The sequence below is a fragment of the Bufo gargarizans genome, chromosome 1 (genome assembly GCF_014858855.1).
Source record: "Bufo gargarizans isolate SCDJY-AF-19 chromosome 1, ASM1485885v1, whole genome shotgun sequence".
In the NCBI taxonomy this organism is placed as follows: Eukaryota; Metazoa; Chordata; class Amphibia; order Anura; family Bufonidae; genus Bufo; species Bufo gargarizans.
Genome location: NC_058080.1, coordinates 712533607 through 712558363, shown reverse-complemented (window position 1 = coordinate 712558363; position 24757 = coordinate 712533607). Strand labels below are relative to the sequence as shown.

Genomic DNA, 24757 nt, shown 5'->3' with positions numbered 1-24757 from the left:
TATCTGAGCACTGAGGGTCTGACACTGGGAGTCTGATTTGTGTTGTCTGATCCGAGCATTAGAGATGTCCCGAACTATTCGCCGGCGAACATAGCTTGTTCGCGTTCGCCGCGGCGGGCGAACATATGCGATGTTCGGTCCGCCCCCTATACATCATCATTGAGCAAACTTTGACCCTGTACCTCAGTCAGCAGACACATTCCAGCCAATCAGCATACCCTCCCTCCCAGACCCTCCCACCTATCAAAAAGCAAGGACAGCATCCATCTTAGATTCATTCTGAAGCTGCAGTGTCACAAATTTGACTAAGTTGTAATCGCAATGCGATTAATACAGGTTATATTAATCGCATTGCAAATTAAACTTAGAGCTGGGTTCCTAATGGTTGCATTGCTAGAATATAACGAAGATTGAGGATATAGTGCTATATTCGTTATATTCGTCAATTCTAGCAATACAACCATTAGGAACTCAGATCTAAGTTGTAATCGCAATGCGATTAATACAGGTTATATTAATCGCATTGCGAATTCAACTTACCACACTCTGCGTCAAAATATATATTTTCTTTTTTTCTCTGCTAATGAAAAATAAGAAAAACATTTTTAGCAGACCTCAGATCAGATGAAAACATATTTTTTCTCTTATTTTTCTTTGTTAAAACCTAGGTGTATCTTGTAGGGCAAAAAATACGATGACTTGTGTATAAATGTATAGCTTGTGGCTCCTGGTAGTCATATGTTTTTTTTTTGTTTTTTTTGGGCTCTTTGTATCTGTAAGGTTGGCCACCCCTGTACTATACCATTGAAAATGAAACAGAATATCGTCCTTCTGTAGCAATCAGCACTAGGGATAAGCAAATCAACTTCGGATGAAAGATCCAAAGTCGATTCGCATAAAACTTTGTTTCAATACTGTACGGAGCTCCATACAGTATTAGAATGTATTGGCTCCGATTAGCCAAAGTTATTACTTTGCGGAGTCTCGAGAGACTTTGCATAATAACTTCAGAAGTTGACTTATACTGTAAAAAAACGGTTCCTGAACTCGGGTTTGAATCCAAGTGCTACCTTGGAACTGAACCAGAGTTCGGGGAATGGTTATTTACAGTATAAATACATTTCTGAAGTTATTATGCGAAGTCTCGCGAGACTTTGCAAAATAATAACTTCAGCTCATCGGAGCCAATACATTCTAATACTGTACGGACCGTTCGCTCCGTACACTACTGAAACAAAGTTTTATGCGAGTCGACTTCTGATGTTTCATCCGAAATCGATTCACTTATCCCTAATCAGCACTAATCATAAGACCTCCTCTATAGATAGTTAATCCATTGTCAGTTTACTGCTGCTGTGAGGGGAACATGCAAGATAATACACACAATAATAGCAGATATAGAATTGGGATGGCAGTATGACAGTTCTATTGCTCTCTTGAAAGGTGTAGATAAAGATGCCCACGGAAGAGCATTGTATTGATTAGTGTAATGTGTGGTGCTCTAACTGAATCACCACAGGTGTTTACCCTGCTAACAAGCCCAAAAAGGGAGGAAGTTAAAGAGCAAGGTGAACAATAATACACATTTAAATATAGATTGAAATATAGATATGTGACAAAAAAAAGGATAAAAATGTCCCTTTAATTATAATTTTCCTAAGTGTAGACTCCTTTTAAAAACTGGAGAGAGCTGCACTGATGGTCGCTTTGGTGTACTGTGAATACCTGGGTCATGTATCACCTCATTTGGCTTGGTATTGGGTATACCAGCCACACTATATATATTTTACTCAGAGTGCAGTTTTTTTTCCATTATGAGTAAAAGTGTCTACACATTGCTCATGTTGATGAATTCCAATTAAAATACATAAATACAAGCCTATTGGATTAGACCATATGGACATATGAGCAGTATTCAGATAAATCTTAACATTACAGAAGTTCTTACCTGATCCCGAATGATCAAAAACATTTCTGTCCTTCCTGTTCATTCGAAATGACTGAATGTCTCTCTCTCTATAGGACCCAAAACCTTCAAATGTCCTTCTTTTATTGCCATTCAAGTCCCCATCTCTCTTGTCATTGGATGAGCTCATTTCCACAAACAGGTCCGAAGAGTCTGATCTGCCATTGCCATCATTTAGAGAATATCGTTTCAAACAGCTATCAGACTCATTAGTTAAGTCATTTCTGTCTTTAGACTGAGAAAAGTGCTGACCATCTGAAAGAGACAAAGAAGAAAGTGTGTCCACCTCGAAAGAACTCTTTGGACCTCTTTGTCCAGTTTCACAATGCTGGTGCTTCGGCCTCTCTTTGTGTTTGCTTTTTTCGTTCACTGTGAAAAGGTCCTTGCTAGAGGAACTGAGCTTCTCATTTGCCACATGGCTTGAAAAGCTTGTGGACTTGCCTGAAAAGAGACCACTGAAATCACTGTGTCCTCCAAGGATACAATCATCCTTATGCTTGTGCTTATGTTTGTGTTTTCTTTTGTGAATTCGGCTGCTTGAAAGTCCAACGGCTCCAGTTTTGGAAGGAGCCATGTCACCCAAGCCTATGCCTACTGATGTCGGCAGGTGAACGCCATGTTTTGTTTTATGTTTTGTGACAGTAGACATCTTCATATGAGAGGATGTATGAAACTGTGGTGGTGGAACGGAGGGCCTCATAAATGGAGAAGTTGCCCCAAGCGTGTGAGACAGATACAAAGGAGCTGGATACTGACCATAATAACCAAGGTTCATCATAGGCATTGATGTGTAAGGCATTCCATATGGTGCATAGTAACTTCCACTGGGAATAGGGTATCCAAACCCTTGCAAAAAAGGCACCTTTGTCATGGTGTCATTGGTTTTGGCAGGTCTACCACGCTTTTTCTTTGATTTCAAGTCAGAGTTCCGGCGAAGGTAGAGCAATGGGTCGTACTGGATATATGGCACTGGGTAATAGTGATCAAAGTTAATCCTAAAGATACTAGGATAAGGGTTTTCATGATAAAACGTGTAACTTCTGTGAGAAATTCTAAAGACTTGAAACTTGTTTATAAGGTCTTCAAGATCTGCAAGAAACTGAAGATTGTCCCTGTTCGGCAACCCTTTTCTCTTTCTCTTGTGCTTTGGCTTTTTAACACTTTCATGGGCGAGAAAGTTATCAACAATGAGATGTTTCTGCCGGTGACCATGCTTGCTCTTTGTGCTGGTATCAGATGGAGTAACCTCTGGATTATCCAGAGTACAAAAATCAAAGGAGTACCTCCTACGAGACTCTGAGCTCTTCTCAGCTTGATCAGAAGTGCTGTTGTTGTCTGTACCAATTCCACTGTCGCTAGGAATGGTTTCTTCACTGTGAGACTCACTTACTGGCGATAGTGTGACTTCTTTTAAGGAACTAATCTCACACAGATGGGAAGGCGAGTGAGCCAATAATCTTGGCGGAGACAACTTCCAGGAACTTACGTGTATTCCTTTCGGTGTTTTTGTTGGAAGAGCACTGATTGGCTGAAGATTTGGCATAGTTTTTAAATCTGAAAATATTGTATCAGTGCTGGCAGGACTAAGGTTTCCATTAGAACCTATAAACTGAGTTGCAAAACTGTGAATAGCTGCTGGTGAGGATGCCACAAATGACTGCAAATTGGAAGGCACTGCTGGGTTTTCGGGCTGGCTAGAAACAGGCCTAGTCTGTTTAATGGCTGTTCTACGTTCAATCTGTTGGGGAACTTGCTCTGCTCTTGGCTTCCTTCCCCTTTTCTTGCCTATATAGATGGTTCCTCTCTTGCTGACATTAATCTGCTTGCCTAATCGAGCATCAAGAGTTGTGGTTACAGCTGTTATTGCATTTGTCTGTGGCTGAGATTTCGATTTCAAGGCCATGCTGCTTGAGCAAGACAAAATTTGGCTTAAGATATTCTTTCTTTTGAGGGTTTTCATTTTATTAATGGTCCTTATTGTCTTCTTATCCAACAATCCAAGTTTCCCAACTTTTTTGTGAAATTCTAGCTCACTAATGGATTTTTCCATAGGAGTCATCTGGACCAGTTCAGCAAGACTGTGTCGCCCCTTTCTCTTCTTCATACCAGGGAATTCTCGGTTAATGGGACTTACTGGACTAGTCGATGTTCCTTCATGGATCGTCTCCACAGTAAGCAACGGTTGTTTCTTTGGTCTACCCCTTTTCTTCTTTACTGGTGTAATCACAGTAAGGCTATCTGTATTTGTGTAAAGAGGGCTTGAAGGGGTTATTGGGTAAGCAGAAGGAGGATCTACTACAATTTTTTCAGAGATGGAAGAAGAATTTTCATGAGGAGTCTTCATCTTAGGTTTACCACATGCCCATCTTTTCTTTGTAAATTTAGGATGTTGTAGTTCTGACACTTTAGACCGAGCATTATCAGACATGGCTTTAGATACAGGTGGAGTAGAAGATTTTTGAAGGCGGGTCATGCTGTTTACAAATGTTTTTCCTATGTTTCCATTTACTTCTGGTAACTTTGATGGCAGTTCGTGAGCAATGACTTTAGTTTGCTTGATTACTTTGTTATCCTTCTTATTAGTTTGGGTTGGTGAAGTGTTCTGATTGCTGATTTCATTAACTACTGACCGCCCTGAAGGCTGCTCCAAGTCAAGTGCATTTTTGTCCACAGCTGGTTTCAAGGATGTTTTTTTCTTACGTTTATTAACTGTTGGATCCACTGGTGTAGATTTCATGGGAACCATGATGCGCGTGTGGCTCAAATCACTCTCACTATTAGGTCCAGAAGGCAACTCTTTCTGTTGTTGGACAGCTGGCAAATTTTCATTATCCTTCTTATTTTCTGTAGTATCATGACTTTTGGGTTCAAGTGCTTTTGGGCTTCTTTTTGCATGCTCTGTCTCAGCCACCTGCATGGTTTGACTCAACTCTTTTTTGCCAGACTTCTTTTTTGTATTACTAAGCTGTTGTTCTGGTGCTTCAGATGAGCCACCCTTTTGGTCCTCTACCTTTGAAAGCTCATTACTCTCACTGTTGCTAGAAGTGGACAGAACACTTGGCGATGAAGCTGAACTACTAGTAGTACCTTCCTTGGAAGCAGAGTTTTGACTCCATGAACTCCCCATGCTGGATTTCTTAGCTTGAGACTTGAGAAACTGAGAAGCTATTTCTGGCTTTGGACTCTTGGTGACATTAGGGGAGTCTTTTTTACCAGTTTCTGCATTCAGAAATCCACTCTGTGCTGAAGGGCCAGAGTCTGATTTTGGTGACCAGTCATGATGATTCTGGTTGCTTTTCTGCTGGTGCTTTGGTTTTAAGGTACTACTGGTGATGACTGGAGGAACGCTGGAGTTGTAATGAAGCCCCGAATGTTTCTGAAACCTCTCGTGCACCTAAAAAGGAAAAGAGGAAGCTCATTAGTCATGCTACACAATAGTAATACATTGAGGAAAATAATCTGACATGCATTAATTAGAGGATGTTGAAGACACTACTTTAGCAACAGTAGTTTATTTTTTATTACTTTGTATCTGATCAGTGTCCTACTAGAAATAATTAGTCCTCTCATATCTTTTTCTGGCAAGACATGGTGGCAACCAACATGTCTGCCTTTACTGTCATCACATGTCTGCAAATCAACCATATTGTCTACCATGTTAGACCTCTTTGCCAAAACAGATACAATTTAGAAATGCCCTTTATTTTTATCAGAACAGTTTCTAAAGAGATCAAGCCAGCACTTCTGATATTAGTAAATATCTGTATCTCTAATCTGTTAATCCTCCTGAGAATCTATGACTAAGTTAACAACTGGACTTTACCATCCTCGGTCACTGGGACAGATACCACCGATTGGGCAGTGTCAGACTGTTTAGGGATAACCCTGTGAAAAGGGGAATGGTAACACCCAGTTGTTAATTTATACATTTCATTTGGAATGACAGAGGAATTGTACAATTCAGATTCTAAGAAAAGGTGTGATCAGGAAATGCAAATATTTAAGGTAACCAAATGCGGAGAGCTGACAGGTCCTCTTTAAGGCCCTGGGATGTAGTCCCTGGTTATTTTGTACATTTAGACTTCATGAAATGACTGGATTATATGAGAAGGCTCCATAAAATAACAATGTAGGATGTGCAACAGTCTATCTAAATGACTGCGTGAAGCTTGAACTCTAACCCTAAAACTATCTCTTAGGGTTAAGACTTTAATTTCAGAATCAATTCCCATTTTCTGAGGGAAACATTGCCACATTTAGCACTTGGTAAGAGATTATGAGAGATAAAAATCCCAGCAGGTCGCAAGCTGCTTGCTCATACTGCATGCCACCCGAGACACAACCAAGTTCTTCTCAGTTTCATAGTCTACTTACAGATTTATAAGCGCTGTTGAAAAGTAATTATTGCTGTCTAATTAGGGAAGATGAGTATTAATCACACAGATTTAACCTATTATATACTACGGCAATTAATCTCTAGGACGATTCTAACACAGATTTTAATACGCCCTTATATTTTGCACTCGTAAAACGTAAAAGTCATTTGGCGGATGAGTTAATTTACTCGAGTTATGGAGCCGGGGAGGGCAAAGTAGCTGCAGGTTTATAATCTCGGTAGAAAACCTTCCTTGATCCAGTCTTGAGTGTGACTGTGCAGTGTCCCCTAACCATACAACCTTGCAAAAGTTTTAATGCTCTTAATTAAGGTTAAATCAGAAAACAGATATTTCTGGGATATCAAAGACAACAGTCTGAACGAACATAAAAGAGCAAGATCAGAGTTTAACTTATCCTACTGGAAACGGATCTAACCTATAAATGAGAGGTATGATGGAAAGGGTTTCCTGCTGGAAATTAAAAAAAACTGGGCCATCAACATGTCTGCCTATTACTCTTAAAGAGGTATTCTCATTTTATACTATACTATCACCTATCTCAAAGAATGGAAGACATTTATTTTTTCTTCTATTTTTTAGCTGTATGAGATCTTGAATTTTTTGGGGACAAGTTGTAGGTTTTTGCTTTTTTGTGGAACCATTTTGAGGTTGATATCGTGTATTAAATAACATTTTATTTTTAGGGGGAAGATTTAAAAAATTTCATTTTAAAGTTTTTTGTGGAATTTATTTTTACAGTGTTTACTGTGTGGTATAAATAACTTGATGACTTGTGAATCAGTATGATTATGATGTTGTGAATTGTATAAATGTATTTATATTTGACTCTTCTATACTGCAGGCTGTCAGCTCCCGTCTCATTCTCCAGGCTGGCTGAGATCACAGCCAGCTGAAGGGGAAAGGGCTCATTTAACTCTTCATATTTTGGGCTTGGTGATGGCTACAGATATGGGACTTGCTTGAAAGTTGACAGTATTGGCTTTACAAAAAGACTAGAATGGTAGCATTATCTTATCTACATCAGGCGATACAGTGTTTAGAAATTGAGTTGGGAGTGAAAGCAGCTAAAACCTGTTTTCACTTTCAACCGATTTCTAACAGCTATATCTCCCAATGTAGAGGAGATCATGCTGCCATTCTGGTCTGATCATGCTGCATAGGCCGTCAGCTTTCAAACAAGACCAATTCTAGTCTTTACGAAGCCCCAGATATCTCAGGTTAAAGCAGGCCTTACCTCCCTCTTGTTGGAGTTCTGCTTGGGCTGACTTATTAGTGCATTTTCTCAAAGCCCAAGCAGAGCTGAAGCAAAACTGTAAAGGGGTTAAGAAGGACCTTTACGTGTGGCAGATTTTGTTACAGAAATTTCTGCACCTGAAAATCGGTTCCATTTATCTGAAAAGGGTTATTTTGAGAGCAAGCATATGGATCTGTGCAAGCCCCATTCAGGTAAAAGATACAGATATTCAGGCTCTAAAATTCCTGAAATCAAATCTGCTGCATGTGAAGATAGTCTTAGGCGAGCCAAAGACCATGGCATTGTGGTGACCAGATGGGCCTCTGCCGAATGATTAGACAGTGCAAGATTTGTAATGTGACAAGAAGTTAAGAAAAAACATAAAACTAGTTATAAATATAAAATATCTAACAAAATATAATAAGTATGTATACATTTCCGAGAGTCTCCTATGTTTCTTTAGGAATCAAAGCTACTTCTGCGACGCCCCCTCTTTAAATCATTTGCAGATCTATCTGTGTTAATGGCTCCGCCAGTGTAATTCCCTATTAAGAGGCTTTATCTGGAGAGATAAGCAGCTGGCTCTCATGTCACTAATTGCTGTCTGCTGTGATTTTTAAACATCTGCACCATTGTGCCCTTCATTTTCATATTCTAATCATCCTAAAAGTTGAAAAATGGTGCATCATTGATGGCTTCTGTGGGTTAATTACGACACGCTATCTGAGTAGAGAGTAATTTAAAAAGGCAAGTAGAAACTCAAATCAGCAAGTTTGTTTTACTATAAAAAACATTAATAACACCGATAGAAAAAAAAGTGAAACATCAGTATAAAATTAAGGAAAGATGATTAAAAATAATATCAGTGCAAGCAAAAGATATAGAAAAAAAATGTTAAAATATTAAAAGTTAAAAATAAAATAAAGGAATAATATATTGGACAAAATGAAAGATATAGAACAAAATGAATGCAAGGTCAAAATAAAAAAAATACCCAGAACAAAATGAAGATATAAAATAAAAATAATAATTCAATAAAAAAATAATTAAATGTAAAAAAAATAAAAATTACTACTATTCTGATAAGAGAAAATAATGCAGATCTACCTACACACATGGGCATACATTTTGGAATATTGGAATTCCTTTGGCCTAAAAAGTTTGGAATCTAAATGTACATAAGATGAAGGCATCATGTATAGAATTACTGCTAGAATACTAACAAGAACCTACAAAATGTGTCGGCCATTTTGAATCCTTGCAATAAATCTTTAAAAAAAAAATAATCCATATTTCATTTCAGGAACCAGTGGAGCTCTAAAACAGATGGCCGAATGGAGGGAGAGAGATAACTGTGAGTGAATGAGGATTTCATCACACGGGCGTAAACCTCTATCTTGGACGAGCACATGGCTAAGGCAGCACAGATTCACAGCTGAAATGTCTGTTTGTTTTTTGGTTTGTAAGGGTTGATATCACATCAAAGCACTAGGTCCTTATCTCCACAGCTCACAGTTCATAACAGTTGATAGAAGATAAAGCAATATAGCCTGAGTTATCGACACCCTGATGACAGGCTTCAAGGTGAAATCAATGTGACAACATCCAGTATTCAGAAACTAAAATTAAATCCACAAAGAAGAGCCATTGGGGAAACTACCTATAGAAACTGTGACCTCCTGACAGAGATAATACTTGTAATGGTAGACCACAGTGGCAATGGAATGAACCTGTACATCACTTGAGACCCATAGGTTGCGAAAGGTCATCTATAGAGATCACCTTCACGAGCATGTTGGATGTGGTGTATCTTGTAGTGGCTTATGAGATATCAGGAACCCCAAGATTGAAACATGCTTAATAAAAGAATGTATCTCACAAAGAAAGACTATAAGCAAGATACATATAAGGAAGACTTAAAGTAAACCGACTAGTATCCAACCCTAGACACGCCAGGTCAAAAAACATTCTGCTAAGACTTCAAAAGCAAAATAAATATTCAGAAAAAGTCAAAATTGTGCTCAGAGCAGTTGTCACTTGCTAGTAGAGGGTGACAGAAGAAAGCCCCAACCACTGTAAATAACATTAAATATGTGCTCCCTTCTGGGGTATTATGGGAGTATTTTTTATTTATTTTTTGAGTACCACTAATATCACCCTTTACTAGAATTGCACCAATGGAGAATTTATCATCTTAGGTAGACCTTACGCCTTATAATTGATGAGAAGTGGTTCATGGGTGCCCTCTAGATGGGTAACTAATCCAAGTAACTCGGAAATGAGATAGGTGGCAAACAACCTCCAAGGTCTCCTGTCTCAGTTAAAGCTATTATCCAACACTAAAGGAGCATTTAGAGGCACTAACTATCAGGCAGATTATTAGGAACAACCATTCCGGAAAATCGTCGTTTCCGAAAATCTGCCTATCTGAATGTGCCGCCGATCACCTGATGAATGAGTGAAACGTTCATTTATGGGGTGATCCTGTTGCTCGTGCAGGTACCATCGATCATGGCTTCTGAGCAGTAGATCGTGTGGTCTAAACAGCGATCTACTGGTCAGAAGCCATGATTCTGTATGAGGAGGAGGGATCGCAATAGCATTCTTATACAGTGAAGGAAATCGCTGCATGTAAATGCCCAATTAGCTTCACTGAACGAGCAGCCGACTGTCTAGAAGGCCACTGCATCGTCCAGTGTAAACCCAGCTTAAATGTTTTAAACAGACCCCTTCAGAGTGGTTGGACCTGCTCTGGGGTTCATACTTACCTGGTCCCCTGTTCTGGATTCCATCTGCACCCCTCCATGGCCACTTCTGCAGGTCCTGGGTGTCTGGAAATCAATATCCCGTTGACAGGCATCAAGTAACCGCTGCAGCCAATCACTGCGGCGCTTGATCCAGTGATGTAACGCATGGGTGACAGGTCACTGCTGCAGCCAGTGATTGGCTGCAGCGGTCACATAATGCTCGTCAACAGGATGTTGATTTCCAAAGACCCAGGACCTGTGGAGGAGACCGGTGAGAGCCAGAATCCAGCAGCGGGGACCAGGTAAGTATGAACCCCACAAGTATGTCTAGCCACTCTGAAGGGGTCTGTTAAAATGTTAAAGGGTTATGGTTGTGACAACATGATAATCATTGACATGGACCCCCCTTTCTCTATGTAGTCCCTCACATTTGTGGAAAGCAAGCATATTTTTTAATCCTACACTATTTCTTTATGAAACAACTGAAGACCCTGTGACTTTAGCCCCCAAATGGCAGTGACCCCACAGGCTTCAGCTGAATTCTATTTCGGTATCGTCTTTGGCTCTGATTTCCTGTTCTCAGTCAGACACCTTGACGAGAGATAACACAGCACAATATGAATATTGTTTCCTAATAAACCGAGGGCTCTGCTATGTTTAGCCCATGTGCCCTTTATAAGTGCGGTTTTGGAAAATCCCCTCTTACACAAGCCCTGTGAATGCAGCTTTGTTAGGACGACGTTGCCAGAACATGTTCATGCTATTTATCTGCCTTTGATAACATTAGGAATATGTTTTGACAACTGAATGAAAATTTCAATTATAGACTATGGTGGCTTTTTTAGATATACATCTCATCAGAACTGAACACTACATGTACACCTTGAAGAAAGCTTCTTAAAGGGGCAACACAGTTAATATAATCTGAGATTTTTCATGAAAAGGGTTTTCCAAGATCTTTTGACTGATCAACGGGTGTCTGACACCCAGGACCACCACCTATCAGCTGTTTGAGAAGGCACCGTCAGTAGCGCTGAGGCCTTCTCTTAGCTCACCAAGCACAGGTTCATCCATTTGATAGCAGCTGTGCTGCACATCACGCTCTGCCCGATACACTGGGCTTGAGCTTCCCCTAGACCATGTGACCGTTGAACGTGTCATTATTCGGCCTAGGCAAAGCTGCGAGAAGGCTGTGGCACTAAAGTGAGCACCAGTGCCTTCCCCAAACTGCTTATCGGTGGAGACCCGGGTGTCAGACCCCCATCAATTAGATACTGATGACTAGGGATGAGTGAATCGACTTTGGATGCTTCATCCGAAGTCGATTTGCATAAAACTTGGTTGTAATACCCGAGTTCGGTATCAATGTTTTTTTACAGTAATAATTAATTCACTAAGTTATTTCACGCGTAATAACGTTGGCTCATCGGAGCCAATACATTCTAATACTGTACGGAGCTCCCGCTCCATACAGTATTACAACCAAGTTTTATGCGAATCTACTTCAGATGAAGCATCCGAAGTCGATTCGCTCATCCCTACTAGGTCATTAGTAAAATAATATATCAGAAAACCCCTTTAAATTGCATTTCATGGCATTTAGAAAATAGTAGAAAGGAGCATAATTCCGAAAAAAAATAAAAATAAAAAAATGGCGACCTGTATGGGGGCCTTCCGACTTCCCCCAATGTTAGATACTTGGGGAAAGATTTGGAACTTGGATTTCAACATGCTGATCCTTTAATTCACCAGAGATACCTAGTAGTGGATTTCTTCCCTCTTCCTATTCAGAATACATGCAACCTCAGCAAAGGTGAGTATTCATGAATATGAGGTAGAGTCAGGAGGAATGGCGGTCAATCTAAGGATACATTACATTAAAGAGGGTTAACCCACGAACAGCAGTTATCGCCTATACACAGTGGTCTGGTCTGACCATTAGGACCCCCAGGTCGGCGAGTCCCCTCTCTGGATGGAATGGTAGTGCACGTCTGTCCACCGCTCCATTTACTCTATTTATGGAACTGACAGAGCATTGTCTACATCAGTTCTATAAAAGTGAATAGAGAGGTGTACAGACCCAAAACTTGGCTTTTTGTAGACCGCTGAGTTTTCTAACGGACCATCTTGTTGATATATGATAAATGCAGCTCGTGGGATGACCTCTAACATAAAGGCAACTTTTTGGTTTAAGCTAACCTTTCGCCTTAGATAACTTTTGGCCAAAACACCTTCCTCCTCACCACCTCCTACACATGCATGCTAGGCTTGGCCAAGTGTCCATGGGTTCTCAATAGGAAGAGGAGAATAAACCGCCACCAGACACTTCTAATGCGGGCTTATCTCCCTTGAGGTTAAAGGATCGGGTATGCTGAAATCCAACAGGTCAGTCTTTATCTACCCTGAGATCTGCTGTTGGGGGTGAGGCAGAACAATGCATACACAATAGATGGTCATCTAATTAGAAGGAAGAACCTAAGAACGGCCTATGCATAAGATGTAGGTTTAGGTTAGTGGTTTACATTTGGGTGCACGCTATCTGAGATGTGCACAGAACCTTTGCGGTAATCTGTAGAACCTTGGTGACTAGAGTTAAGACAATACCCAATGCAATCAATTTGAGAATAGGATTTACAAACCAGGCAACCCCTAAGAAGCACTATTCAAGTATACCAAATGTGCACATCAATATTCACATGTATAAATGGCCCCAGCATATGCTCCATATAACAAAATTAGGATTGTTCGTAAAAAGTTTTTTTTTTTTAAACTTATAGCCCATCTTCACATTTCAAATATCTCAAGCAATATCACATGAAGGGTTAAAGGGGTTGTCCCGTGAAAAATATAAAATCTTTTTCGAATCCAGCAACTGGATGTGAATAATTATGTTATTGCTTGTAATTAAAAATTCTGCATAGTCCCCGAGTTATAAAATAAAATATGTCTGTATAGCGCCACCTGCTGTTTATTCTTTTCCTTATTTTGAGGTGGTCACGCATGCTCAGTTTCACTCTTAAAGGTCCACCAGTTGTGTGTTGGAAACTGCAGCAGTTACAGTGAGAGCTGCTGCAGAAAGGACACATACACCTTGAGCTGTGATAGGGAGAGAGCTGCTGCAAAAAGGACAGGTACTCTTAACTGTGATAGGATGGGAGATATAGGAGAAAGGAGAAATCCCCTGAGCTGTGTTAGGGAGAGAACTGCTGCACAAAAGACAAGTCCCCTTAGCTGTGATAGGGAGAGAGATGCAGCAGAAAGGAGAGACCCCCCCCCCCCCCCAACTGTGATAAGAAAAGAGCTGCAGCAGGAAGGACATGTCACCTGAGCTGTGATAGGGAGAGAGCTTCAGCGGCAAGGAGACACCCCTTGAGCTGTAATAGGGAAAGAGCTGCAGCAGAAAGAACACATCCCTTGAGCTGCCAGCTTAAACTAAACCTAGCATAATAATTGGATCAATAATTAGGGAGATCTCTAGATCCATGTGAGGTACAGGGCTGGTGCTAGCTTTGTTAGAAAGAAATTGTCACGTGGTATATGATGTCCGATTTTCATTTATCACGGAATAACCCCTTTAATATTCATGTCTAGTACAGATGAACATAGAAAGCAAGATCTGGCAGCTTGCACTGCGAGCAGTGAACACATGGACAATGTTCAGGCTCATTATTCAGCAGGACTAGAAACGCGCTGGGATCCAGTGTTTGTGTTTGGATATGGCAGCTATTTTCATTGCTACTGGGGAACAGTCGATAAGGGAAGTGTAAATCAATAGCCCCGTCTCATTTCAGCAAAGTAATCTACTTTGTAGTGCAGAAGCGGGGGAGAAGGCCTGTATGCAAGTCATGTCCTTAGCTAAACACTAAATGATTAATGCAGACGGCTGCCAGCCAGAGGAGGCTGGAGCAGGACACACAATATCCAGTTACTTTATAAGGCATTGCTGTCCCCCGAACACCGGCCTGTTCTCGCATTCTGCGCCCAGAGAGGTCTATCTTTTTATAGTATCCGGCCTGGCATGTGCAGGTTGTAACGTGCGCCGATTGATAAGGAGTGCAGCTAATAATTATTCCTCTGCAATTAAGATGTAGGACTAGTCAATGGTTGGCAGCTACTGCAGGCAAGGCAGGTCAGAAAAAAACAAGATGGCCCGTCTCTGCAAGTCATTGCTGCTTCTATTGAAGCCGAGAAGGAGGAAGAGACTTAACAAGGGGTTCCCATGATAATAAAAGGGGGTATGCTTCCAAAAACAGTAACACAGCTGTGCATAGGCCACGTCTTGTACTGTTCATCCCTTCCAATTTTAATGAACATTAAACACAGAAAATGTGCAAAAACTACCCCCCCCCCCTTAAATTACAATAAAAAATTTGAAATATACAAAGAACTCTTCTTGGTGTCTCCCAGGAGATCAACCATGGCCCCCCCTCCTCTTCTTCACTCTCCTATGTCTGGTTGTAAGACAACTGGCTATATCAGAAGCCTCCCCCCATCTGCCTGTCTGCAGTAGGAAAAAAAAATTGCTAAAGGGGTTGTTCATGAATGGTGAACTTAAAGTGATGCCCGCAGCCTGCTTCCACCATGGAAGGTATCATACTTTCCTGCTCCCCTGCATCAGTTTGTGGCTTGTTTATTTCCTCCTGGCCATGGTCACCTGCTCTGCTGCAGGCAATAACTGGCTGAAGCCGTGCAGACACAAGAGACACTCAGCTTTGAAGTCAATAGTTGGCTGTAAGAGAAGGAAGTAGGATAGACATGCGGGAGCCAGCGCACAGGACTGATGCGGTGGGGAGCAGGTAAGTATGATTCTTTCCATAGTAGGGTCATCAGTTAAAAGTTTTCCATTCTTGGACAACCCCTTTAAACCCCTCCCTGTCGGTTAAGCCCTACCCCTTCAGCTGTTCCTCAGTTAAAATCGAAAGAGATGAGCCAAAGAAACTCTGCTCTCTGCACTATTTCTTCAGGACTGAGTGCCCCTTTAATGAGAATGCCCCTTAATACTGGACACAGCCCAAGGTGAGATGTGGTGCTGTCTTACTCCTGGACAATTTCTTTTTAAATACAATTTTTTTATGACTAGTGATAAATCAATTTGTACAAATCGATTAGTCTCATCAACAAGAATTCCTCACCTTCAAGGGGCTGTCCATGCTGCTGAAGAAGGCCCCACCCTCCCACTTGATTGACAGGGAAGAACAGGCCTGGCCCTGACAATCTTGTGCCAGCACCTCTGCTCTAAATAGCTACCAGCACTTCCAGATACACTCACCTAAAGAATTATTAGGAACACCTTACTAATACGGTGTTGGACCCCCTTTTGCCTTCAGAACTGCCTTAATTCTACGTGGCATTGATTCAACAAGGTGCTGATAGCATTCTTTAGAAATGTTGGCCCATATTGATAGGATAGCATCTTGCAGTTGATGGAGATTTGAGGGATGCACATCCAGGGCACGAAACTCCCGTTCCACCACATCCCAAAGATGCTCTATTGGGTTGAGATCTGGTAACTATGGGTGCCACTTTAGTACAGTGAACTCATTGTCATGTTCAAGAAACCAATTTGAAATGATTCGAGCTTTGTGACATGGTGCATTATCCTGCTGGAAGTAGCCATCAGAGGATGGGTACATGGTGGTCGTAAAGGGATGGACATGGTCAGAAACAATGCTCAGGTAGCCCGTGGCATTTAAACGATGGCCAATTGGCACTAAGGGGCCTAAAGTATGCCCAGAAAACATCCCTCACACCATTACACCACCACCACCACCAGCCTGCACAGTGGTAACAAGGCATGATGGATACATGTTCTCATTCTGTTTACGCCAAATTCGGACTTTACCATTTGAATGTCTCAACAGAAATCGAGACTCATCAGACCAGGCAACATTTTTCCAATCTTCAACAGTCCAATTTTGGTGAGCTTGTGCAAATTGTAGCCTCTTTTTCCTATTTGTAGTGGAGATGAGTGGTACCCAGTGGGGTCTTCTGCTGTTGTAGCCCACCTTTCTTTCCCATTCTGACATTCAGTTTGGAGTTCAGGAGATTGTCTTTACCAGGACCACAACCCTACATGCATTGAAGCAACTGCCATGTGATTGGTTGACTAGATAATCGCATTAATGAGAAATAGAACAGGTGTTCCTAATAATTCTTTAGGTGAGTATATATGACTGATCGGGCAGCTATGCATTTGTTAGAATCTAACCTAAAAAAGTCCAAATAATTGGCCGAGAGGGTCTTTCCTGGCACTCCTGGGTGTGTTAAGCTGGGACAGGAAGTGGAGAGCAGTGGGAACCAGAGCAGTGTCAGAACGGAATCGACAGGGGATCGGTGAGGTTGAATACTTGTACTTTATGCCCCTGTCAGCCCACTGACAGCAATTTTTGAAGAGATTCACTTTAAAGTAAAAAATCTATCCATGCTTTTTGGAAAAAATATAAAAACTCAATTATTAAGGAGTAAATTATTCCAACTTGGAGTAATACATAAGATGCAAAGGTATCCATAAACTAAGAGGTTTAACCGCCGGTAAGGCAGATAATAGAAAAATATTTTAAGTGCTTACTTTACAAGGCCCAAACTCGTTAGATTACATCCCCCCACCAATGGTAACGAGCATCTAATCCCCCACAGTATTTCCCAATCACTTTCTGTAATTAAAGGGGAAAACAAGTTGAGCAAAGCCCGAAATGAAGGAATTCTCCAAAGTGAAAAACACAGATCAGAAGAGAAGAGTTTGAATCACCTTTCAGATCTTAATCCTTTAATCCCTCAAAGAATTTGTTCTTGTTTATCACACCATCGTAACTGCGTTGCAGCTAAGAAAATGACCTCGACGTCAAAAAATGAGGATGGAAAAACCAATAGAACTGGGGGGTGTGGAGAGCTCCATGTCAACCTCCTCAACTCTCCATACAAGGACCCTGTTACTTTCACCCACATTCAATGGATGGGTGATGTAACAATTTTCAGGAAATCCAAGGCCAAATTGAGTAAAAAAAAAATATTTCACTGAACTCCCAGTTTTTGGAAGCAAATGCTCTTAAACCCCTGTATGCAGAAGCGGGAGGCTAAGGCTACTTTCACATTGGCAGCACAGCTCTCCGGTAGAGAATGCTTGGAATCGGCTGAACAAAAACTGTTGCATGCAGTGCTTTTTTGTCCGAAACCCGGAATATTTGCCAGATGGCATCTGGATCTCCACCTGACTTCATTATAGTCAATTGGGCCAGCGGGTATTCCAGTAACATCCGGCAATGCTGGATCTGTAGAGCTCAAGCAGGCTATTCTTCGCCTGAACAACCTGCCCGAGAGCTGTGCTGCAATTTTGAAAGTAGCCTAAGATAAGGATTCAACACAAGATGCTCTTGATAGACAAAAGAGATGGAAGCCCTACGGCTCTTTTGCCTTTCTTCACCCCATACCTACTGTATTTCCACCTACTGGGTTATTTTCTACCAACCTTGTTTTATGGCCATATTTGCCCATTACCAGACATTGCAGATGACAGGAGAAGTAAAATTATCAAAATTTGTTTAAAGTTGATTTGTGATATGATTAAACAGGTTCCTATGGAAGTTGCCTGCAGCGCACATTTCGTAGGTACCGCCATACTCTGACTCCGGAGCAGTTCTATTGTGTATTCTTTTATACCACACAATGTTTATTTACTACCAGTCTCCCAGAAGACGCTTTTCTACCAATTTGTGCATGAGAGAATTACAGTTATTATAGGCAGGTTTGACCCGTAGCAGCTTCCAAACTAAATGTTCTACAAGCAGCAGTGGCGTTCTTGCAAGCTTGGCCTTTTCTTGCCTGCTGGCATCATTACGGTAGCGTGGATCGATAAAACAGCAATACACAAACGTCCAGCGCATAATGAGCGGCCAGGAGATATTGATGTGTTGTATGGACACACCGCACAAGAAAGTCATGAAAATTGTTATATTTTATAGGATGAGAGAGCAGATAATGGATCATAAGGCTTCCTACAAATCATCCCGCAGACATCTGGAGTCAGCACTACTCCGATATCTCCCATAGTACTGTAATTTAACCTGCTCCTATTACTAGAGAACTGAGAATCTCTACATGAAATCCCTATAATAATTCTGCAGTAGAGCAATTATCTCATCTATAAGAGGCAGTATTATAGTAGTTATACAATGTACATAGGAGGCAGTATTATAGTAGTTATATTCTTGTACATAGGAGCAGTATTATAGTAGTTATATTCCTGTACATAGGAGCAGCATTATAGTAGTTATATTCCTGTACATAGGAGCAGTATTATAGTAGTTATAATCTTGCACATAGGAGGCAGTATTATAGTAGTTATATTCTTGTACATAGGAGCAGTATTATAGTAGTTATATTCTTGTACATAGGAGCAGTATTATAGTTGTCATATTCTTGTATTAAAAGGCAGTAATATAGTGGTTATATTTGTATACATAGGAGCAGTATTATAGTACTTATATTCTTGTACATAGGGGCAGTATTATAGTAGTTATATTCTTGTACATAGAAGGCAGTATTATAGTAGTTATACCTTGTATATAGGAACAGTATTATAGTAGTTATATTCTTGTACATAGGAGCAGTATTATATAGTGGTTATAGTCTTGTACATAGGAGCAGTATTATAGTAGTTATATTCTTGTACATAGGAGGCAGTATTATAGTAGTTATGTTCTTGTATATAGGAGTAGTATTATAGTAGTTATATTCTTGTACACCGGGGCAGTATTATAGTAGTTATATTCTTGTACATAGGAGTAGTATTATAGTAGTTATTTTCTTGTACATAGCTGGGCAGTATTATAGTAGTTATATTCTTGTACATAGGGGGGCAGTATTATAGTAGTTATATTCTTGTACACAGGAGGCAGTATTATAGTAGTTATATTCTTGTACATAGGAGCAGTATTATAGTACTTATATTCTTGTACATAGGGGCAGTATTATAGTAGTTATATTCTTGTACATAGGAGGCAGTATTATAGTAGTTATACCTTGTATATAGGAACAGTATTATAGTAGTTATATTCTTGTACATAGGAGCAGTATTATAGTAGTTATAGTCTTGTACATAGGAGCAGTATTAGAGTAGTTATATTCTTGTATATAGGAGGCAGTATTATAGTAGTTATGTTCTTGTACATAGGGGGCAGTATTATAGTAGTTATATTCTTGTACATAGGAGGCAGTATTATAGTAGTTATACCTTGTACATAGGAGGCAGTATTATAGTTGTTTTATTCTTGTACATAGGGGGCAGTATTATAGTAGTTATATTCTTGTACATAGGAGCAGTATTATTGTAGTTTTACCTGGTACATAGGGGGCAGTATTATAGTAGTTATATTCATGTACATAGGAGGCAGTATTATAGTAGTTATATTCTTGTACATAGGAGGCAGTATTATAGTAGTTATATTCTTGTACATAGGAGGCAGTATTATAGTAGTTATATTCTTGTACATAGGGGGCAGTATTATAGTAGTTATATTCTTGTACATAGGAGGCAGTATTATAGTAGTTATATTCTTGTACATAGGAGACCGTATTATAGTAGGTATATTCTTGTACATAGGAGGCAGTATTATAGTAGTTATATTCTTGTACATAGGGGGCAGTATTATAGTAGTTATATTCTTGTACATAGGGGGCAGTATTATAGTAGTTATACCTTGTACATAGGAGCAGTATTATAGTAGTTATATTCTTATACATAGGAGGCTATATTATAGTAGGTATACTCGTGTACATACAAGGCAGTATCATAGTAAATTATTGTATATAGCTTATTCTAGTTTACACCCACAATAGTTATTTAGCAGACCTTTTCTTTTCAGTTCGCGCAATGCACACACCTCCAAGGGATCTTTATAATCTGTCACCCAAGGCCGAAGATGCACAATATCTTAATGAGATTTATCCATGAGTCAGACCCATATTCCTAAGAAGATGGAAGATGAACTTACTGGACCATGGATATAGAGGCTATGCCTTGACATATTAACCCTGGAACAGACAGATAATAGCAAAACGAGCCTTCATGTTCCTCATGACAGAAAGGTCAATGTCAGCTGAAGAAGGTACAACATGCCATTTATACCCTGTAAAGAGGGCTTCCTGAAAACATTGTTAACATTACTTATACATGTACAGATAGAGCAAAGCTGAGTTTGTTATTAGACACACGTTACGCTGGTTTCATTATAGGTCAAGTGTTGAGTATTAGAATAGGATCCTTGGCCAAATCAAGCCTAAGCTTCTATATAGCTGGACATACTGCAACCTGCTAAATGAGTTAGCCCTGTCAACCTCCCTATACACATGGACAAATGGCTTGACTAGGTTTGCATACGTATGTTCTGAAAAGAGGCAAAAACCCCTGTTTGACAATTTTAGCACCAGCTTATCTCCTCAAGAACTAAAGGAACAGGCATGTTGAAATACAGCTGGCTGATAGTGATGAGCGAACTTCTGTTTTAAGTTCGGCGTCTAAAGTTCGGCTTCCGGTTAGCGGAGAATCCCGATATGGATTCCGACTTCCGTTGTGGTCCGTGGTAGCGGAATCAATAATGGCCGATTATTGATTCCGCTACCACGGACCACAACGGAAGTCGGAATCCATATCGGGAACCATATCGGGATTCTCCGCTAACCGGAAGCCGAACTTTAGACGCCGAACTTAAAACAGAAGTTCGCTCATCACTACTGGCTGATCCTTCTCTTTCCTGACATCTGCAATTGGTGCAAAGTTCAGACACATTAGGTGGTTGGCTGATCCTGCCTTATTGGTTGGTTTGGATGACAAATGACTGGAATTTCATATAACTATTGACATTTGGGAAGACCAAGCTCATTGGAGAAGACTGTTCTCCAATGAGGACAAACAATGACAAGATGGAGACCAATAAAGGAATCATGAAAATACCTTGGAGAAGACAAAAAATAAGCATAAGACAAGACCTTTAACATAGGTCATATGGTGATCTTGGTCACTGCAGACCCAACATGCAACTCCTCTCTCCCCCTACTGGTTGGTATGCTGTGTGAATGGGCGCTTGTCTATCCACATTACCTGCTAACAATCCAAACCTGACAGATTCATGAATGTTAGCATCTCTCTGAAGTGGTATAGTTTGTACACAACTCGCCCTGATACTCTATTCTGTTATGTGTGGTTTCCTACAGGATCACCGGTAATCCTACTGTACCATCTAAACCCGGCTCAGCTACAGCTTGAATGTTCCATACAGTAGAAGTCACCACTGTAAACCTAGCCATGCTAAATATATGTTGTACACAGGCAAGGTCTGTAACGTAACACTGTTACAGGATGCTTTTAATTAAATTCACAAGAGAAGCAAAACAAGCCCGGCGTCCATCACCATCATCAGTTCTTGCACGTTCCCCGCTCTCTCATCCAGTCTTGATTCACAATATTCGTGCAGCGCAGGATTCCATTATCAAGTTGCAGCAGCTTTTTCTTGGCACGAGAACAGATTTTTGTCTTTGCTCCATAGACAGTCAGGAAAGGAGAGAAAGGGGGGAGTAATAGATGGAGGAAAGGGGGGGAGGGAGCTCCACCCTTCCAAACTGACACTAATAAGATTCTAGTTTTTGGTCTCCAAAAACCTGACAATTTAAGGAACTGGTTCTTCTGAGTTTGGTAGTTTTACGACTTCTAGACCAAGGGCAGCTTTGTAAGGTTATATAAATAGAATACATTGTACCATATTAGACGTGTATGTATCATATCACAGAAAACTGTATAAGTTGTAGTGTTGACTGAAGCGATTCGAATTTCAGGGAAAATTAAATTCGCTGAGAAACCGAGTTTCCTCGTGCTTCGTGGTAACTAATTGATTTTCCCTGAAATAGTGTAAAAAACCAACAAAAAAAAACCAACATACTTACCTGATCCATTTGCTCGCGACGGGCCAACCGCCACCATCTTGATTATTAATTCTTGCATGAAATCACACGCATGGCGATCTCATCATGGGCCACGCAAGAAATCAAGATGGCAGTGGCCGACCCGTCATGAGCAAATGGATCAGATGCCACGATCAGCAATGAATGCACGGACAGTGCATGTTCTCATTGATTTTAATGTGTTTGTTCACACATCAATGGTTTTCCACACAAATATTAATAAATCACTAATAAATGCACTGTGATGCGGACAAAACATGCCTATAAGGCCTTATGCACATGGGCGTCCCGGATTTGCTCCGGATGCCCCGCGTGCGCATTGCGGGAAAACCACGCGAGTAGGCACACAATTGCAGTCAGTTTTGACTTCGATTGCGTTGCGATGTTCAGTTTTTTCTGCGCGAGTGCAATGAGTTTTGCACGCACGTGAGAAAAAACTGAATGTGGTACCTAGACCCGAACCCGGACTTTTTCACTGAAGTTCGGGTTTGGGTTAGGTGTTCTATTCATTTTATTATCTTCCCTTGTAACAAGGGAAAATAACAGCATTCTTAATACATAATGCTTAGTAAAATGTGGATTGAGGGGTTAAAAAATAGAAAAAAATTAACTCGCCTCATCCTCTTGTATGCGCAGCCGGCATAGTCTTCTTTATTCATCTTTCAGGACCTGCAAAAGGACCTTTGATGACCTTCTATATCTTCATTCAGCAGGACCTGCGCTGACATCACCGTTCTTACTATGTGATGAGCACGATTACATCATCAAAGGACCTTTGGCAGGTCCTGAAAGATAAAGAAAGAAGACGATGCCGGCTGCGCGAACAAGAGGATGAGGTGAGTTTTTTTTTTTTAACCCCTCAAGCAACATTTTTGTAAGCATTCTGTATTAAGAATGCTGTTATTTTCCTTTATAACCATGTTATAAGGAAAAATAATACAGTAAATTGACTTTTATTAATTTACTAACATCATCTCCAAGCAACCATGGGTTAAAAATGCATTGCATCCGCACTTGCTTGCGGATGCTTGCGATTTTCACACAGCCCCATTGTTTCTATGGGGCCTGCGTTTGCGTGAAAAACGCAGAATATAGAACGTGCTGCGATTTTCACGCAACGCACAAGTGATGCGTGAAAATCACCGCTCATGTGCACGGCCCCATTGAAGTGAATTGGTCTGGATTCAGTGCGGGTGCAATGCGTTCACCTCATGCATTGCACCCGCACGGAATTCTCGCCTGTGCGAAAGGGGCCTTAGAGTCTATGGGTCAGTGAAAAACCACTGGCAGAATACGGATGACACCTGTGTTTCGTCCACTGGTAGGAGATGCTCTGGAAACTAATCTTCATTCCGTGTGTCGTGGAATACAGATGACACACGGAGGGCAAAAAACGAACACACGGACTAAACACGGATTCTTCACGGACATAGTCAGGGATGAACCACTGAACACCAGACATGTGAATGAAGCCAAGGACTCATGCACACAACCATATGTGTTTTCCGGTGCGCAAAACAGAGATCCACAAAGAAATACGGATGACGTCCATGTGCATTCCGTATTTTGTGGAACGGAACAGCTGGCCCCTAATAGAACATTACTATCCTAGCCTGTTATGCGGAGAATAATATTACATGTTCTATTTGTTTGCGGAATGGACATACAGACATACAGACATTCGGAAAATGGAATGCACACGGAGTAATTTCCTTTTTTTTGCGGATCCATTGAAATAAATGGTTCCGCATACGGTCCACAAAAAAAACAAAAAACTGAACGGCCACAGAAAGAAAATACGTGTGCATGAGCCCTGATAGATGTTTAGAGGCGAGTGAAACTTTGTAAATTTACTTGAGAACCAAAATTAGAATTGGGCAATGTTCACACAAAGGATCCTGAAAATCTGCTTACAAAATTTGTCGTGGAATCCACACATTTTTTTTCAGCACCTTTTTTTCATACAATTTTCAACTTTTTTTTTAACCAATGGGTGTTTACTTCAACAAAGAACTGCATTTTGAGCTTGTGGTTTTTGGCCCCCAGAAAACACTCATAAAACCTGCGCCGGTGATACTGCACCGATTCTGCCCCAAGATAGGGCATGCTGCTGCTTTCTTCCACGTGGAAGAAAAGCAAGTGCTGCTTCCCCTTGAAATGAATGGGGGGAAAAGTGAACAGGGGTGCACAGCGGGCGAACGGAGCGGCGCCCAGATAAACTAGTAAGCGATATTACATCCCCGCACTATGCCCTACATAACCTGCTAGTTATTTCATAATGTCTGGACCCATGAAAGGTCCTCTTTAAGAGCAGTTTTATTTGAAGCTGATTTTAAGGTGGAAACACCCCCCAAAAAAATAATAACGTGGAAAAATTTGGCCCTTACAGAGTCTTAAAGGTACATTAGATGGGGGAATTTTCTGCCCAATGATCGCTAACAAGCGTGGTAACACTCTTTAG

The 24757-nt window shown here is 40.7% G+C and overlaps 1 protein-coding gene across 1 annotated transcript in view; it reads right to left on the bottom strand.

Annotated features, from left to right (window-relative positions):
- SETBP1 (SET binding protein 1) overlaps positions 1-24757 on the bottom strand; it is a 178834-nt gene that overhangs the window by 40723 nt on the left and 113354 nt on the right. Inside the window, exon 3 of the mRNA XM_044276296.1 lies at positions 1949-5360. Coding sequence (XP_044132231.1) covers positions 1949-5360 — 3412 coding nt within the window. The remainder of the gene's footprint in view (positions 1-1948; positions 5361-24757) is intronic.